The following is a 20053-nucleotide window of genomic DNA, read 5'->3' as shown; positions in this document are numbered from 1 at the left end:
TCACTGAGTTTGCATTCATTTGCCATGGTGAGGAGTCACTTTAGTACAAAGAGGCTCTTCTGAGAATGGGCATGAAGTAATAATTGTGAGTGTGTAAAGGCCAAGGGGCAAAAAGTTAATCCTTGGTTTCTTATTTAAGTGGCAGAATGATGAGAGCAACAGAGAGCAAGGGAGGAAGGAACGGAGAGCGATGCCTGGTGTTAGCAAGCTCCTTAGGGTACAAATTGTGTTGACTTTTCTGTTTGTTTGTGTTTTTTTCCCCTCCTGAATTCCTTTTGGAACACACTTCTAAGCATAGGGCAGAACAAATGAAGCCCAGAGAAAGAAGGCAGGGGCCCGGATTCAAACAGGGAAAGAAGAAAGTTGAAAGGTACTTGTAGCCATGCGGACTTCTCATAGTACCTGCCTCCTTTCTGAGATCCAGAGTGTCAGCAACCCAACCAGATTGTGGGTTGGCAATCTTGGGTCAGATGAGTGAGCATGAATACCCTGAGGACACCATAGACTGCAAATAGGAAAGTTCCTCCTTAGAAAGAACTGGTGGGGACCAGAAAGTCAGTATGGCAGAAAGACTGCTTGGGAACAGGGTTCCCAGTTACTGATGAAACACCGGGTGTGTTCATTTACTTCCAAGATCCTACATGATTAACTGGTCTGCTTTCTGTTTATCTGTTGCCTGAATAGCACACTTCCAAAACAAATAGGTCCTCCGAAAGACAGGAAATTAAACAATGAGCATATAAGTATACAGGGTCAAGGCCACATACACACACACACACACACACACACACACACACAGATTGTTCCATAGTGCCTGCACAAAGAATCTATAAATTATGATGCTATATCTTCACCCACAGGCTCTGTACTAATCTAGATAAATTTTAGGTAAGCATCAACTTAATGGTTGGCAAATATTTTATTTGGCAAAATTTTTACTACACTGTAAAGATGTAAACATACTTAAAAACCTTGCAAATTCTTCAAAGATTAGAAATAAGACAGTGGCAGACTCACATGTGTTGATTTTTCACTTAATGATGTGTACTTAATGCATATATTTCATGTGTGTAATGAAATGCAAGTTATTATAGTAGACAGAGCTATGACTGGGTTCAGAGAGACCTAGGTTTACTGACTTTACTGAATTGGTTCTAGTACTTTTTGGTGGAGTCTTCAGGGTTTTCTATATATTGTGTCATGTCATCCAGGAATAGTGGAAGTTTTACTTCTTCCTTACCAATTTGGATGCCTTTTATTTCTTTTTGTTGTCTGCTTGGTGTGGCTAGGACTTCCAGTACTATGAAATAGATGGAGCTAGAAAGTATAATGCTAAGTGAAATAAGTCTGTCAGAGAAAGACAAATACCATATGATTGCTCTCATACATGGAATTTAAGACACAAAACAATAAGCAAAGGGAAAAAAACAGAGAGAGAGAGAGACAAACCAAGACATAGACTCTTAACTATACAGAATAAATGGATGGTTACAAGAGGGGAGGTTGGTGGGGGGGGGTGAAATAGGTGAAGGGGATTAAGGAGTGCACTTATATAATGAGCACTGAGTAATGTACAGAATTGTTGAATCACTATGCCGTACACCTGAAACTAATATAAGACTTTTAACTATACTGAAATTAAAATTAGAAACTTAATAAAAAATTCTCATAAATACCCTGGATGATAATTAGTATCTCCAAATGATAGTTTTCTCATATTTAATATGGTCCAACTATACCTGCTCTGATCACTTATCACAGGTTATTATAGAAATTGAGATACTATATAGGAAATCATCATTAAAAATACCAATATCTTTACATCACACAAATTCTACTCCTGAAACCAATACTACATTATTTGTTAACTGACTAGAATTTAAATAAAAACCAAACAAAAAAACCCTACCAATATCTTTTTTTAAAGATTTTATTTATTTGAGAGAGGGAGAGAATGAGTGGGAGGGAGTGGGAGAGGGAGAGGAAATGTGAAGCAGACTCCCCGCTGAGTGCAGAGCCTGACACAGGGCTTGATCCCACAACCCCAAGATCACGACCTGAGCTGAAATCAAGAGTCAGACACCCAACCGACTGAGCCACCCAAGCACCCCACCTACCAATATCTACAAATTAAAGTATTATCCTTTTCTGTCTATTGTCTGTTAGGGTTTATAGCTACTTGTGTATTTCTTTGTTTCATTTAACACAGATTCCACAAGTGAAGGAGATACATTCTTGTATGTCACCTTTTCTTTGTCTAGTGCCAATACTCATTGATTCTGGTATTATTGTTTACTAACTGTGACTTTGAGCAAATTAAGCTCAATGGGCTCTTTTTTTTTTTTTTAAATCTTCATAAGAGGGACAGTAAGACTACCTTAAGGGACTGTTGCAAGAGTTCAGTGAGGATTATCTGTCATGTTCAACAAGAACTTGTTGAATGCACCAGGTTGTGAATTCTCTCCTGTACATTCAGTGCAAGGCTGTCCCCTTGGACCTAACTGACCTGTGGATGATGCACTGGCTCTGCAGGTAGTCCAAGGCCATGGCCAACTCACTGATGAAGAGCTTCACGGTATCTTCCTGGAAACGGACATTCTGCTGCAGGTGATAACGCAGGTCCCCGCCCAGCAGGAGGTCCACTACCATGAACATATCCTCCTCATCTTGGAAGGAGTACCTGGAATAGAATTAGAAATTAAAGTGTATTAAATACATTTGCACACTATAGCATCCCAGAGGCAAATGACACCTCATAGATCAGAACAGAGTGTTCTTTAGCGAAGAGTTCAAGCTTTGGTTGCAGATGGTCTATCTTTGCTCTATGATCCTAGACCTTCAGTTTCCACATGTGTGAAGGGGAATAATAAGAATACCTACCACATTTAGTCATAGTAAAGAACAAATAGAACATTTAATGTCTTGCCTGACATATAGTAAGCACTCAATAACTATTAGCTTACAAAGCTATAAAGCTCAGGAACTAAAGAAAATCCACTCGTCCACTTACCATTAACAATCATATCCTAACCACACTATTGCAGGAGGTCCATAAAACATGAATTAGGAGGTGTCCTTGAACCATTCTCATTCCCATTTTTCCACATGATCAACTTCATTGCCCAGCAACCTTATAACAAATCATGTACCACAATAATGATAAGAAAAAGATATAAAAGGGCAATAAAAAATGCATAGTACAAGGAAGTAATTCACTTTGGGATGGGGAGGTAAGGGAAAGCTTCTCAGCAGAAGCGAGACCTGAGTTCCATTTTGAAGGATGGTGACAGTAATAAGCACAAAATACAGCCAGTGTCACTGATGTCTCCATTGAGCCTCTTCTCTGGGGCAGGTGCTGAAGCCCTCTATGAATGGCACCCCATGGGCCCCCAAATGCTGCTCTTAGGCTCCCACTTTAGAAATGAGGAAATGAAGGCCAGGTGAAGTAATATGCACAAAGTCAAACACCTAATACATGGTAGAGCTGAAGAGTTCTCCAGGTCCAAAAGTAAGATTTGATAGACAAAAATAGCCTGCACTAAGCACAGACATGGGAAAGAACATAGTGTGAGTGGAGAAAGGAAAATAGTTTGGATTTGCTCTAAAAACAACAACAGGTATGAAGGGGAAGCTTGAGCCTAGAGACGAGCACAGGGCAGATCCCATGACAGGTGCCTTTTCACAAGTCTGTAGGCATTGGGGTGACATTGAAGAGTTTTAAGCAGGACGTACCATCAGGCATGGACTTCACACTTGAGGGAGCACGGGTTGGAGAGATGGGAAGAGTAAATGAGACACGGGAGAGCAGAACTGGCCTCTGCTGTTTGCAGAGAGCCTCTTGTAAAAAAAAATGCATTCCTGCTGCTATGATTTATTTTGTTCCTTCAAAGCAAAGACATGATTTCTAGGCACAATAATGCTCTCTGAACCAGCACTGTTTTGACATGTTTCTTTTGACATAATGTCACTGAGATCACATTTTAAACTTTTATTTGAATCAAAGAATTAAGTGTCTTCGAGCAGTGCCCAGGGATGCAAACTAATTCCTAGTGACAAATTCTTTGCTCAGGAAAGAAATGTAGACTATCAATAACTGAAGAACTGTACTTAGTATTTTTTCTTCTTTATACCAATCACTGCACTAAAGGAAAAGGTGGGGATTTGCAAGGAAAAGAAACAAGAGAAATTCAATGAATCATTAATCTGAGGCAGTAACATTCTAACGAAGACTAACAGTCCCTGATGTTTACTTGTCCAATGAATAAAATTTTGTTTATCACTGAAGACTGATTCACATAGAAGATGACAGAAATGAAGCCCTTGGGGGAGTTAGACAGAAACACAGGGGGTGCTTTTTAAAAAATCTGACAGTGAATACATTTTTGGTGTTATCTTCTGGAAATGATATTCTTCACCTCAGTGTGATGACTGGCTGGTCATCCCTGCCATAGGTTTAATGGGCACCAGAAAAAGTTCCTGGACCCAGGCTGTTCGGTTCACAAATTTCCCTCTGCACTACTGTGCATTATATTTGTTGTGTTTTAAAGGTCTTTCAGTAAGCATCGATGTGCTAAAAAACATGTAATCATGCCTGGGACCTGTTGCACCTTCAGCTGCTTTCAGCTAATGAAACAAATGATCCCTTAGGGGATGTGAGTGAGGTCTGTTCGGATTGGTGGCAAATGGGGTAGCGGTGGTGATATGGGTGAGGCTTGGGTATCAAAAAAAGAAGAGATGTCAAGGCAAACAGCCTAGGCAGACCGAGCGAGCATACAGGGCAGCTGTTAACTGCGTTCAGCTCCCATGGGAGGTCAGAAACCTGGCGACATACCAGAGGACTCCTCTCCCATCTCCACTGAACTCTAAGGAGGGGTAATGGTATTATTACATTCGCCCTGATGAACAACCATTTTTACTGAGACCTGAGTGAAGCTATTTTTATTCCAAGAACAGATAGATAAAGGTGTCAGTCATAGGCAAGTTAACAACAGGGTTCTGCCATGCAGGGGATTATTAATCAAAGAAAGCAGCAGCCCAGGCAAGAGACAACATGCTTCCCTTGTCCAGTATGAATATAAATTTATTTAATCATGGAGCCAGGTTTTGCTGTTAAGATCATTTTTCTCCTTCAGCACATCAGATTTGAAGCCCTTTATAGATATCTTAAAAACTCTCAGGGAAAGGGAAGATAAGTATTTGATTATACAGAACCAAATCCAGTAAAATATGTGGGCATAATATAGTTTGGTGATAACTAGAACATGCAAGTTCATACCATAGTCTGATATTTATTGATAAAAGAGTAAGAGCTTCCTTATACCTTGTCCATTTATCACAGAGACTCACTGTTGCATTTCCATGACTTTTATTTCTTAGCTGACAGCTCCGAAAATACTAAGTCTGGTCCCACTGCATATGAGATGCATTGCAGTGTGCTCAGTAGGATAAGAGATAATCAATAGAAGACTACCATGTACTCCACCCTGTTCCATCATGTTTGACCCAGACTATGGTTGTAGCTACTCATAGCTTTCTCTGGATAATCTTGGACCTCTCCAGTCCTTTCTACACACCCCAGTTATATTTTTACACTGTGAGCCTTGTATCATCCAGCCGCATAAAACCCTTTCACCTCTTTCTATTGTCTATAGGATCCTGTATGGCCTGTCTCTGTTTACTTTCTCAGACTTAACTTTAGATCTCTTCCATACCTCATCTAGTAATTCATGCTCTCTCCAGCCTTAGAAGACTGTGATGTGGTGTGGCCCATGCCTACATTCACGATGCTGTCCACTGCCCGGTTCTTTTCATCTTTCACCCTCAGCCCAAGTGACACTTCTCACAGAGACATTTCTAATACTCCATATTAAATCAGGTCACCTTGTTACATAAAATGCCGTATTCTTGTTCACAGAATTTAGCATAATTTGAAAATATTTTCTTGTGTGCTTTTGGCTTAACTGTTTTCATTCCCACTATGCAACCAGGATGCATGCCTGCTTTTACTCATCCTTGACTCCTGAGCACCTATATACTGCCTGAAATGTAGCCTCTACAAATAGCTGTAGAAAAAAAAATAACAAATTAATAAATGAACTAAAGAAAGGAAAGAAAAAGGTTAAAACACAAGCTTTGGGTGTGTGTGATATACATACATTCCTTAGGTTCTATTCTTTTTTTTTTTTTAAAAGAACAACCAGATCTATTTTTTTAATTTAAATTCAATTAATTAACATATGATGTATTATTGGTTTCAGAGGTAGAGGTCAGTGAGTCATCAGTCTTATCTAACACCCAGTGCTCATCACATCATGTGCCCTCCCTAATGCCCATCACACAGTTACCCCATCCCCCCACCTCCCTCCCCTCCAGCAACCCTCAGTTTGTTTCCTATATTTAAGAGTCTCTCATGGTTTGCCTCCCTCTCTGATTTTGTTTTCTTTTATTTTTTCCTCTTCCCCTACGATCCTGTTTTGTTTCTCAAATTTCACATAAAAGTGAGATCTTATGATAATTGTCTTTCTCTGATTGACTTATTTTGCTTAGCATAATACCCTCTAGTTCCATCCATGTCATTGCAAATGGCAAGATTTCATTTTTGATGGCTGCATAGTATTCCTGTGTGTGTGTGTATGTGTGTGTGTATATATATATCTATCACATATATATATCACATCTTTTTTTTTTTTTAAAGATTTTATTTATTTATTTGACAGAGAAAGACACAGCGAGAGAGGGAACACAAGCAGGGGGAGTGGGAGAGGGAGAAGCAGACTCCCTGCCGAGCAGGCAGCCCGATGCGGGACTCGATCCAGGGACTCCAGGATCATGACCTGAGCCGAAGGCATTCGCTTAACCAACTGAGCCACCCAGGCGCCCCGTATATCACATCTTCTTGATCCATTCATCTGTTGATGGACATCTGGACTCTTTCCATAGCTTGTCTATTGTGGACATTGTTGCTATAAACATTGGGGTGCACGTACCCCTTCGGATCACTACATTTGTATCTTTGGGGTAAATACCCAGTAGTGCAATTGCTAAGTCATATGGTAGCTCTATTTTTAACTTCTTGAGGAACCTCCATAGTATTTTCCAGAGTGGCTGCACCAGCTTACATTCCTACCAACAGTGTAGGAGGGTTCCCCTTTCTCCACATCCCTGCCAACATCTGTCATTTTGTGACTTGTTAATGTAAGCCATTCTGACTGGTGTGAGGTGGTATCTCATTGTGGTTTTGATTTGTATTTCCCTGATGCTGAGTGATGTGGAGCATTTTTTCATGTGTGTGTTGGCCATTTGGATGTCTTCTTTGCAGAAATGTCTGTTCATGTCTTCTGCCCATTTCTTGATTGGATTCTTTGTTCCTTGGGTGTTGAGTTTGATAAGTTCTTTATAGATTTTGGATACTAGCCCTTTATCTGATAAGACATTTGCAAATATCTTCTTCCATTATGTTGGTTGTCTTTTGGTTTTGTCGACTGTTTCCTTTGCTGTGCAAAAGCTTTTAATCTTGATGAAATCACAATAGTTCATTTTTGCCTTTGTTTCCCTGGCCTATGGAGATATGTCCAGCAAGAAGTTGCTGTGGCCAAGGTCACAGAGGTTGCTGCCTGTGTTCTCCTCTAGGATTTTGATGGATTCCTGTCTCACATTTAGGTCTTTCATACATTTTGAGTCTACTCTTATAGATTAGTATGATTACCAACTAAGTTCGAAGAAGTCACTCATGCTTGAAGCTGTCTCATGGAAGCCATCTTGAGATAAATCTGAATCTGAGCATTGGAAGAGATCTAAAATATTTCCAATGCAACATTTTTCAAGTTGTGGCTTATAACCTATTAATGGGTTATGAAATCAGTTTGGTTGGTTCTAACAAGCACTTTATCTATTTTATTTAATTAATTAATTTATTTATTTTTAAAGATTTTATTTATTTGAGAGAGAGAATGAGATAGAGAGAGCATGAGAGGGGGGAGGGTCAGAGGGAGAAGCAGACTCCCTGCTGAGCGGGGAGCCCGATGTGGGACTCGATCCTGGGACTCCAGGATCATGACCTGAACCGAGGGCGGTTGCCCAACCAACTGAGCCACCCAGGAGCCCAACAAGCACTTTTTTTAAGAAATAAAATAGATTGAATAGCACAGAAAAAAACATCGTTTATGAAACTTTTGGTTTTGTGAATATGTATGTCTCTGTGAGTATATCTACTAGACTGTGATGAAAAATATATTTCTTCCTATGGTTTGCAGTCAAAAAAACTTGAAAATCGTGACACTAGGAGAACCTGCTGCCTATTGCAGAACTGTTGTGCCAAATCTTCATTCAGACTCTACCTTAGCAAGGGTCGGTTCTAATATCATTATCTAGAAAAACAAAGGAAATGAATTCTGATATTAGTTACTGCTTCTAAAAGCATTCAGGTTTTGGAGAAAAACTATATTGATTGATTCATCAAAGAATCAATTAAAAACACACTTAAGAAAAATACAATTAGAAAATAAATATGGGGGTGCCTGGTTGGTTCAGTAGGTTAGGTATCCCACTCTTGATCTTGCTCAGGTCTTGATCTCATGGTTGTGAGTTTGAGCCCTGCATTGGGCTTCACACTGGGCATGGAGCCTACATACATACATACATACATACATAAATAAATAAATGTCAGATAGGTCTGGGTTTAAATATCACATGTGAATTTGGAGCAAATCTTTTAAACTCAGAGAGGTTATCTGCACATTGGTAGTAATTTTATGCACCATGTGGCAAAGAGTATATTAGGTATAACATTTGTGAAGTAATTAGCACAAAGCATGGCACATAACATAGTGGTAAAGAACATGGTCTTGGGGCCAGACTGCTTGTGTCCAAATCCCAGCTCTTCCCCTTAATGTCTTTATAACTGGAAGAAGTTAGATAAGCCCTCAACATCCCCATCTACAATGGTACAAACCTCACAGGGCAATTGGGAAGTGAATTAATACATATTAAATACTTAAAACAGAGCTTGGAAGATAGCTTGCAATAGGTAAATATTAGCTCTTATTTTAATTACCTTTCTTCTTCCACCCATGAATGTAATATAGCTCTGGTGTTAAGCAGATTAATTTTATGCAGTTATTTCCCATTATTTCATAAGATGAAATGTCATATGAAGACACTTACTGTCAATGGCATAAGCCACATGATTCTCACTAGTTGGACTTTTTACTATGTGTCAGATACCATGCTAGGTACTTGATGTGTATTATTGTATTTATTATTATGTATTATGTATTGTATTTAATTGTTACTGCAATATCTCCATTTTTACCGATCATAAGAATTCAGGTTTAACTCTCAAAAAATTAGCAATTCAAGTCCATCAACATATTTAAAAAATTCTACACCAGGACCAAATGAGATTAACACCTGGAAATCAATTAATAGAATACATAATATTAATAATTAAAGGACAAAACATAAGATCATCCCATTATATACAGGAAAAGCATTCCACAAAACATTCATTCATGATAAAACTCTTAATAACTTAACAAACTTGGAATAAAAGAGAGCTTACTCAATCTGATAAAGGGCATCTGTGATAAAACCTACAGTGACCATCATACTTAATGGAGAAAGACTGAAGGCTTTCCCTCTAAGATCAGAAGCAAAACAAGATCATCTGCTCTCACTTCTATTGAATATAGTACTGTAGGTTCTAGCCAGTGTAATTAGCCAAAAGAAAATAATAATAAATCAGTAAAAGACATCCATATTGGAAAGAAACAAAACTACCTTTAATCACATACATGATTCAGCATATAGAAAATCATAAGAAAACCACACACAAAAAACTATTAGAATAAATAAAACAACAAGGTTGCAGGATACTAGATCAGTATACAAAAATCAATTGCATTTTTCTAAATAAGCAATGAACACTATGAAAATGAAATAAAGAATATGGTTGCATTCATTAAAGTTTCAAAAAGAATAAAATGCTTAGGAATAAATTTAGGAACCTTGTGCAAGACCCTTACACAGAAAATTATAAAACTTTCCTTAGGAAAATTAAAGAAGATCTAGGTAACTAAAGACTACCCCATGTTCATAGATTGGAAAACTCAAATATTGTTAAGATGTCAATTATGCCCAAATTGATTTATAGAGTCAGTGAAATCCCTATCAAATTCCCAACAGGCCTTTTGCTTCTGCATAAATTGACAAGCAGCTCCTAAAATTTACAAGGAAATGCAAAACATCTAGAATAACCAAAATAATTTTGAAGAGGAAGAAAATAAGACTTTGACTTTCCAATTTCTAAATGTCCTATAAAGCTATAGTTATTAAGACAGTGTGGTACTGGCATATTGACCTATGTATCAATGGAAGAGAATTAAGAGTCCAGACATAAAGCTTCATAGTCACTTGATTTTTGGCAAAGGTGCTGGGAAAGGAGAGTTGGTTTAACAAATGATGCTGAGACAATTAGCTATCCACTTCCAAAAATGATGAACTTAGACCCCACCATATAAAACAGTTAACTCAAATGGGTCCTAGACATAAAGGTAAGTGCAAATACAATAAGATTTTTAGAATAAAACATAGGATAAAATCTTTAAGACATAAGAAGAGGCAAAAGTTTCCTAGATACAATACAAAAGCAAGGTCCATTAAAAATTGATGAATTAGACATTATCAAAATTCAAAACTTTTGCACCTCAAAAGACACCATTAAGAGAATGAAAAGGCAAGCAGCAGACTGGAGAAAAATATTTGCAAAAAATATACTCAATAAGGAATTATATCCAGAATTTACAAAGGACTATTACAACTCAATAATAAGACAACCCAAACAAACAATGGGCAGAGCTACAAATAGATATTTCACTAAGGAGAATACAGATGAAAAAATGGGCAGCATCATTAGGAATTAGAAAAGTGGAAATTAAAATCATAAATGTCATACATATCTGAATGGCTATAATAAATAAGAGGTGATAAGAAGTGTTAGCTTAGGATGCTGAGAAAAGGGAACTCGGATACACTGCGGGTGAAAATGTAAATGGTGCAATCACTTTGGAAAATAGTTTGTGAGTCTCTCAAAAAGTTAAACATAATATTACCATTTCACCTAGCAATTCTACTCCTAGCTATCTAACCAAGAGAAATAAAAACATATTTCCATGCAAAGACTTGTACGCAAATATTCATTGCAGCATTATTCAGAATTGCCAAAAACTGAAGAAAGGCTAAATGTCCATTAACTGGTGAATGGACAAAATGTGATATATTCATACAGTGGAATAATATTCAGCACTAAAGAGGAATGATCTACTAGCGCGGACTACAACATGGATGAACCTCATAAACATTAAGCTACGTGAAAAGAAGCCAGACATTAAGACATGACTTATTTATAATTTAATTTATATGAAATTGCCAGAAAAAGCAAAAGTAGAGATACAGAAACTAGATTAGTAGTTGCCTGGGACTCAGGGTGGGAATGGGGATTAACTCTTAATGGGTAAAAGCAATCTTATTGAAAGGATGAAAATATCCATAGATTGATTTATATCAATTACTGCACCACTCCATAAAATCATTGAATTGTTCCCTTGAAATGGGTGAATTTTATGACATGTAAAATACACCTCAATAAAGTTGTTATTTTTTTAAAAAGGACAGTGAATAGGGAAAGAAAGGATTATGGTGGAGAGAGGTTATATATTTGTTCAAGAATCATATTTTAGGAAATTGTGGAAGCAGGATTGCATCGAAATCCACACGGTTAACATACATGCTGTATGAACAATGACCAATATAGTTCATAAAACAAAAAGCATCCAAAGCTTATAATAAAATCCTGCCAGGGAATAGAATAGTTATTTAAATAACTAAATGCCCTTCGAGTCAACTCCCAAATGCAGTTTCTATGCCTCTAGGGTATTCTCATTCCAATGGTGGGACATTTCCAATCATCAGCCAGCCAGGCATCCATAGAAGAATTTTTAAGAACCAATGTTGTCCATGAGAGATGATGACTCTGAAAAACAAACTGAGGGTTCTAGAGGGGAGGGGGGTGAGAGGATGGCTTAGCCTGGTGATGGGTATTAAAGAGGGCACGTTCTGCATGGAGCACTGGGTGTTATACGCAACCAGTGAATCATGGAACACTACATCAAAAACTAATGATGTAATGTACGGTGATTAACATAACAATAATAAAAAATTTTAAAAAAGATTACAAAAAAAAAAAAAGAACCAATGTTGTCCTATGCACTCAAAGGTTAGAACAATTGATCTGTGTTTTTCAGACTCTGAAAAGGGTGTGCTCACAGCAGGCTTTTCACAGTTTCGGAAAGGCACTACCTCTTGTGAGAAGAGATCCCTCAGGAATGGGTCAAGAGGAGGTTAGGGTATACTGTCCCAACTGTTAAGTTCAGATCTGAATTTTAAAACCTGCCTTTGGAGCAGTGGCCCATCATATTGCTCCTCTCGTGGCTCTGTAGTAATTTTCCAAAGTACATCCAATGTGAAATTCATAAAAAAACACAGTATTATTTCACCTAATTCATTTGCCATGACAACACAGAAAACCCAAGGTTTGCAAAAGCCTGATTTCAATAGTTTACAAAAAATATACCCAGCTGTTGTTGTGTGTGTGTATTTAACTGAAATGCCACAGCATGAATCACAAGCTGAGGTAAAGAAAGATTAATAGCTTGGATAACATTGGAACCAACTTGAGACAACAATCTAAATTCTGTCTGCTATAAAGTTAGAGGGGGAGAATTTACAATCCAAATAAGCACGTATGACTTCTATTCCTTAATGTATCCAAATGAGAACACTTCCATAAGGTTTGATGAGAGCCACGGTTGGTGAGGATATGAAGAAATGGGCACTCTCTTATGCTCTGATGGAGGGTAATTTGGTGAAAAGTCCTTTGAAGACAACTCAGAAGTATCTCTTCAAAAACAAAATGAAACAAAACAAAAAAAGCCCACATGGTTTTTGACCCTGTAATTTTATTGCCAGGAACTTTCGCTATGGATACACTTGAAAAATTATAACAAGATGTACTTACAAGGAGACTCATTATATCACATAAAATAAAAAATAGTTTGCACGCAATAGGGGAGCATGTAAATAAATTATGGTAAATTCACAGTACAACAATTTAAAAAAATGAGGCAGATCTACATTCTGATATGAAAAGATTTCTAAGATACTATGAAGACAAGGTGAGGGAAAGAGCAATGTTATACTACAATATGTATTATAGGGTAGATGTTTAGTGTACATAAAAAGGATCTATTTCAGGGGTGCCTGGGTGGCTCAGTTGGTTAAGCATCTAACTCTTGGTTTTGGCTCAGATCCTGATCTCAGGGTGGTGAGATCGAGCCCTGTGCATGGGCTTTGCGCTCAGGGGGGAGTTTGCTTCCCTCTCTCCCTCTTCCTCTGCCCTTTCCTCCCTAACCCTGTGCTCTCTCTCTCTGAAATAAATAAATAAATCTTAAGAAAAGGATATATTTCAAAAGTATATATACACACACAACCACAAAAGGAAGATAAATAATTATATACATACGCTGATATATGCATAATTTTCTGAAAATATAATAACTAGTTATCTAAATGGTAGGACTATAAGTAATTTTATTTTTATTTATATTTTATTTACATTTTACTTTTTAATTATATTTTTCTATTTAAAAGGCCTAATAAATATAACAAAAATATTTCCCTCTACCCTCATATGTCTAATTATGTTGTCTCCTTGCAACAAGTAGTAAATAAGCCCTAGAGATCTACTTCATGGTCAAGTGGATATAGACTACAATATTATAATCATCAAATTTTCTAAGAGCTAGAACATAATGATTCTAACCACTAAAAAGAAAGGATAACATTACACAACAAGATAGAGATGCTGATTATTGCCACAATGGTAATCATATTACGATATACAAATGTATCAAATCAACATGTTGTACATCTTAAATATGCACAATGTTATATGTCAAATACATTTCAATCAAAAAAAGAGGAAAAAAAAGGAAAAAAAAGATGTCATCTCATCAGGAAAGGAACCCATTTGAGTCAGCTCCTGATCTATATAAAATACCCAAACTAGTAGTTTTTAATCAGTTATTCAATGTTAACATTTCCCTAATTGTTCTAGAAATTTACTTAAAAAAAACTTTTATAGAATATTTAGGTCCTATAAATGGATTCATACAAGGTCCATACTTTGTCCTTGGTTTATGTGCCTTTAAATCTTTTTTATTCTATAGCTTCCCTGACCGGCTCTTTTTGTCCTAGTAATTTTTTGTTGAAGAAGCAAAGTCATTCTTGCTGTAGCATTTTTGTAGTCTGAATTTTGTTGACTGCCTTCCTGTCATGTCTTTCTCCATGTTCCACAACTTTCTGTTCTTCATGAAAATTGGTGGTTGGATCCCACGGCTTGTTCAGATTCAGGTTTGATTTTGGGGGAGCAAGACCTCTTCATAGGTGTTGTGTACTTTTTTTATTATTATGTTCAGTTAGCCAACATATAGTACAAGATTAGTTTTTGATGTAGTGTTCAAAGATTCCTTAGTTGCATATAGCACCCAGTGTTCATCACCACACATGCCCTCCTTAATACCCATCACCCAGTTACCCCAACTCCCACCCCCTCCCTTCTGTAACCCTCAGTTTGTTTCCCAGAGTCCAGAGTCTCTCATGGTTCATCTTCCTCTCTGATTTCTCCCCCTTTAGTTTTCCCTCTCTTCCCCTATGGTCCTCCATGCTATTCCTTATGTTCCACTGATGAGTGAAACCATATGATAATTGTCTTTCTTTGCTTGACTTATTTCACTTAGCATAATCCCCTCCAGTTCCATCCATGTTGATGCAAATGGTGGGTATTCATCCTCTCTGATGGCTGAGTAGTAGTCCATTGTATATATGGACCACGTCTTCTTTATCCATTCATCTGTTGAAGCGCATCTCGGCCCCTTCCACAGTTTGGCTATTGGTGTTGGGTACTTTGATCAGAAGGTATATAAGACCTAAGTCTATCTTTTCAAGGTGTTACCAGCTATTAATCTCCTGAATGGCTATCTCCAAGAATTCCTTAGTGGTTGTGATATTTGAATTCTATCATTTCTAATTTATATTTTAGTTGGAGTACTTTTAGAAAGTGAATATGGCTTTGACCAGTTATTTGGTTACTCTGACACAGAGTTCACATTAGAAAGGTAAAACCAATGCTTACATCTTCCTTTTATTTATCATTTTTCAAAATGACTTGGTGGTTTCACAGAAGCCTCTGAAAGCAAGCAACAAGTTTTGTTTATTTTTTTAGACATAATAAATTCACAGTTTTGATGTTATCCTCCTTATTGATGTTCCGTTCATAATGCCCATTCTTTGGCCAGTAGACATACAGTCAAGTCGGATCATGTGTTATTTTGATGAAACCTTAGTAGGCTTTGATAGCTTTTTGATCTCCTGATATGAAAAAATACTCCTGGCTATTTTGTAGGATTCCTCCTCTAAACTATTTGAATGATAGAAGTGTTGTCACCGTTACTAGGTCTTTTCAGTGGAGCGAGCTAGGAACAGATGGAGATATTTGGTATAGGGACAGGTACAATGTGTCCAGGAACACACAAATGGAACCTAATGTAAATACATTGTAAGATCTTAAGGGTACTTTCTATTGACATTCAAGACAACAGAAATTCTTAATCTCATCAGTATAATACCAGTGATTCCTTTCTCCCTTACTGAAAATCTTGGTTCTCAGGGATTTTGAGATCTCTCAAGGAGGTTCACCAAATAATCCTTCATTGTTTGCTTTATCCCATCATATAGAAAAAAACACTCTCAGAATTGCAACATGAACACTACCTCCTACAACACCATTACGACAAACACTTTAAGATGTTTTTGCTATTCTTTTTTGTCATTGAGGTATATTTCACCAATGATGTACAGTAAAGTTATTGCTTGAAGGTTACTTGGAATAGTACATTTCTGTGTGGTTATGCCACAAACTGGATATATACTTAGGTTAATTTGTTTCATTTTATGTTGCATTTTTTGGAATTCTTTTAAAAATTTAATTCTGCTTTATAGTTATGTAAAACATTTATGTTTTCAAAGTGAAATCTGCAAAACAAGGTATACTGAGAAAACTCGAGATTCTATCTCTTTCTATTTCTTGTAATCCCTCCATCTCTTCATTAAAACTTCTTTGAAAATATTTTTATTGCGGTAAAATATATATAGTATAAAGTTTATCATTTTAACCACTTTAAGTGTATGCTTCAGTGACATTAAATGCATTGACACTGTTGTGCAAACATCACCACTATGTACTCCAGAATTTTTCTTCATCCCATACAGACATTGTACCCATTAAATAACCCCTCATTCTTCCTTCTCCCCCCACCTCTATTTTCTATCTCTATGAATTTGTGTGTTCTAGGCACCTTGTCCAAGTGGTTTGTCCTTTTGTATCTGGCTTATCTCCCTTACCATAATGTTTTCAAGGTTCATTCATGTTGTAGCATGTGGCAGAATTTCATTCTGTTTTAGGCTGAATAAGACTCAAGTGGATGCATATGCCATGTTTTGTTGATCCACCCATCTGTTGATGGATATATGGCTTGTTTCTACCTTTTGATTGTTGTAATAATGTTGCTATGAACATGGGTGTACGAGTATTGGTTTGAGTCCCTGCTTTCAATTATTTTAGTACATGCTTAGGAGTGGAATACCTGGATTGCATGGTAATTCTACATTTAACTTTTGGAGGAGGCACCAAAATGTTCTCCACAGGGCCTTCACCATTTTACATTCCTACTGGCAATGCACAATGGTTCCATTTTCTTCACAACCTTACTAACACCTTTTATTTTCTATTTAAAAAGAAATAGTAGCCTTTCCAATCAGTGTGAAGTGGTATATCATTTCGGTTTTAATGTTCATTTCCCTAGTGTCTAGCAATGTTGAACACATCTTCATGGGCTTGTTGGCCATTTGTTTATCTTCTTTGGAAAAAATATCTCTTTAGACACTTCATCCATTTTTAAATCAAGTTATTTCTCTTTCTTGTTATTGTAGGAGTCCTTTATGTATTCTAGATGCAAGTCCCTTATCAGATACATGATTTGCAGATACTCTCTCCCATCCTGTGGATAGTCTTTTCACTTTCTTGATGGTGTCTTTGAAGGACAAATGTTTTTCATTTTGATGGGGTCTGATTTATCTGTTTTTCTTCTTTTGTTAACTGTGCTTCTGGTGTCCTATCCAAGAAACCATTGCCTAATCTAAGGTCACAAAGATTAACACCTTTTTTTGTTAAAAAGAGTCTTATAGTCTTAGCTCTTACATTTAGGTCTGCCATCCATTTTGAGTTCATTTTTGTGTAGAATGTGAGGTAGGGATCCAACTTCATTCTATGCATTTGGATATCTAGTTGTCCCAGCACCATTTGTTAGAAAGACATTTTCCCATTGAATTGTCTTAGCACCCTGGTCAAAAGTTAACTGACTGTAAATGTGAGTTTATTTTTAGATGCTCAGTTCTGTCCCATGACTAACTTTATGCCAGCACCGCACTGTCTTGATTACTATAGCTTTGGAGTAAGTTTTGAAATTGTGACTTGTGAGCCCTCCAGTTTTATTCTTCTTTTTCAAGACTGTTTTAGCAATTCCCTTGGATTTCTTAGATTTCAAATACTTTAAATTTCTATGTCAGTTTTCAGGTCAGCTTGTCAATTTTTGCAAAGAAGCCAACTGGGATTTTGATAGGGATTATATAGAATCTGCAGATGAATTTGAGGGCACATTGCTTTTTCCACTTAACAGTATATTCTGGAGTGTAGACCTTAATAGTAACTAGATCTATTTCCCGGTCCCTCTCTCAGCTGCATAGAGTTGCATTTATGGGTGGCACATGTTTCATCAAGTTGTGGCCTATTGGAGGACATTTGGGTTGTTTCCAGTTTCTTGCTCTCACTGATAGTGCAACTGAAAAAAATTTTGCAAATGTTTTTTTGTATTCTGGACAGAACAACTTCAGGGTAAATTCCTAGGAGTGGGTTTGCTAAGGTAATTTTTTTTTTTTTAAAGGGTAAGGCATACGTAATGTTTGCTCTATATTGCCAAATTTATCTCTGCAGAGGGTGTTTATCATTTTGAATTCCCAGCAGCGATAGATGAGAGCGCCTATTTCTTCATATTCTCTCTCTAGAGTATGTTATCAAACGTCCAGAAGTTTTCAACTTCAGAAAAACCAAGCAGTAGAGGAAGAAGATTTGAAACTTATGAAGCGATCTTTCCCAGGCTCATAAGTAGTCTTATAAAGTTCTTCAAGGAAAAAAAACACACCTTCCATGCCCTCATCAAATGACCTCATGCAGAAATGACCTCATCCACTCTTGTCTATCTTGTGTATACAGTATATTTAGGTTAAACACCCACATATCCAAAATTCATCAACACAAATAATTGAGAATTTATGTAGATCTTTTTAGCAGTAGTTGGAATGAATTTGAGGGAACTACCTTAAAATAGTTATAATAAATGCTCATGAAAACTTCCTTTTTAGCCACAAGAAACTTCTATGTACATCTCAGGAGACCTAAAGAGTCTGGGTTTATCTCCCCTACACCTTAGAATTTCCTGACCTCTTCTCACCAGACATAAATTAAATGTTACCCTTGTGAGTTTCCCTCTCTGCACTTCCCCAGCAGTCTGCCATTTCTTTATAGAACACTCCAGAAACTTAGCTGTAAATGGTTGCATTGTATTATATTGTATTATAGACATTAGAAATTTTTTTTGCCTGAATTTCTCATTTGGCTGGACAGTTTGAGGAATTTGTGTTTTCTCATCTCTGTTTCCATCAGCGACCCCTGGCATATAGCTCGGTACCTAATGAACACTTGTTTAGTCAGTGGCCATTTTACACATACTTATCGTGTATTTACTTGTACAAGGTGCTGAAGCTAAAGAAGGAAACCCAGGAACCCAGTAGGAAATAGAAATAAATATCTGTACAACAAATATGTAGTTATAAAATGTGCTAGAGGCCGTGAAAGAAAAGTTCAGGATACTATGATAGAGGCTGACAGAGGACCTACTTTTGATTGATGGTGGGGGTGGGAGGGGGCGGGGGAGGGGAGGGGAAAGAGGTCAGGAAACCTTAGACAATGTAACACAGGTACCTGCCTGCTTCAAGTCATGGACTACAGCCTCCAGTAAAATGAGCAAAAATCTACAATTTACACAATGAAAAAGACTGTGGGTGATTTTTAAAAATCACACATAACAGCTTGCAGACTATTTTCCCGATGTTCTGATGCAGTAGTTGATTTTCCCCAAGCCCTGACCTTTCTCTGGACAAAGATCTGAATGCAATTTCGTGATCTGCCAGCTCATCTGTACTGGCTCTGGAGATGTTATTTACGAAGCTTCTCTGGGGAAATTTTGGCTATTATTATTTTCTACAGAATCTCTTGAGACAGTTACCTCAGAGAATAACACAGCCAGTAAGCAGACAAAGGGGAATAACACCATCTTGCTACTTACATAAAAGCAAACCCAAGACACAAGCTCCAGATGATAATGAAGAACAATTAAATCAGACTCTTACCCATAGAACTTACCAGGCGTCCAGAGGAAAAAAGTGTTAGAAGTTACAACTTTTTGTGCTTCCTGGGAATTAGAGACCAACTGGAGAGAGACATTCGAGTGAGACGACTTTGGTCATTGATGGGATTGCAAATGGCCACTTGTGATCCAGAGAGTGGCTGGGGAGGCCCCAAGGATGCTAAGGGGTCCAAGAGGTGCTGAGTCACACATCTTGATTGGCTATTTCCCCAGAGGGGATGAAGTGGAGAGACAAAAAGTTCATCTGGGCACAGGGTGTGATCTACCCTCTGCCTGTCTACCCAGAAAAGCAACGTTTCCTTACCGACCAGGTTCCCTAAGTCTCAGAATTCCGGGGTCAGGGGAGGGCTTCCCAGCACTGCTACCCAACAAAGAGATTCTTACTTGTGTCCTTCATG

At 37.4% G+C, this 20053-nt stretch overlaps 1 protein-coding gene across 1 annotated transcript in view; it reads right to left on the bottom strand.

Annotated features, from left to right (window-relative positions):
• Nucleotides 1–20053, bottom strand: part of STK32A (serine/threonine kinase 32A) — a 90754-nt gene that overhangs the window by 57675 nt on the left and 13026 nt on the right. The window contains exon 3 of the mRNA XM_045894806.2: nt 2507–2680. Within this exon, the coding sequence (XP_045750762.2) occupies nt 2507–2680 (174 nt within the window). The remainder of the gene's footprint in view (nt 1–2506; nt 2681–20053) is intronic.

This window comes from Mirounga angustirostris, unplaced genomic scaffold (assembly GCF_029215605.1).
Source record: "Mirounga angustirostris isolate CCGP_5_RB_7025 unplaced genomic scaffold, mMirAng1.0.hap1 SCAF_7, whole genome shotgun sequence".
Classification (NCBI taxonomy): Eukaryota; Metazoa; Chordata; class Mammalia; order Carnivora; family Phocidae; genus Mirounga; species Mirounga angustirostris.
Note: the sequence above shows the minus strand (reverse complement) of the source record. Positions and strands in the feature narration are given on the sequence as shown.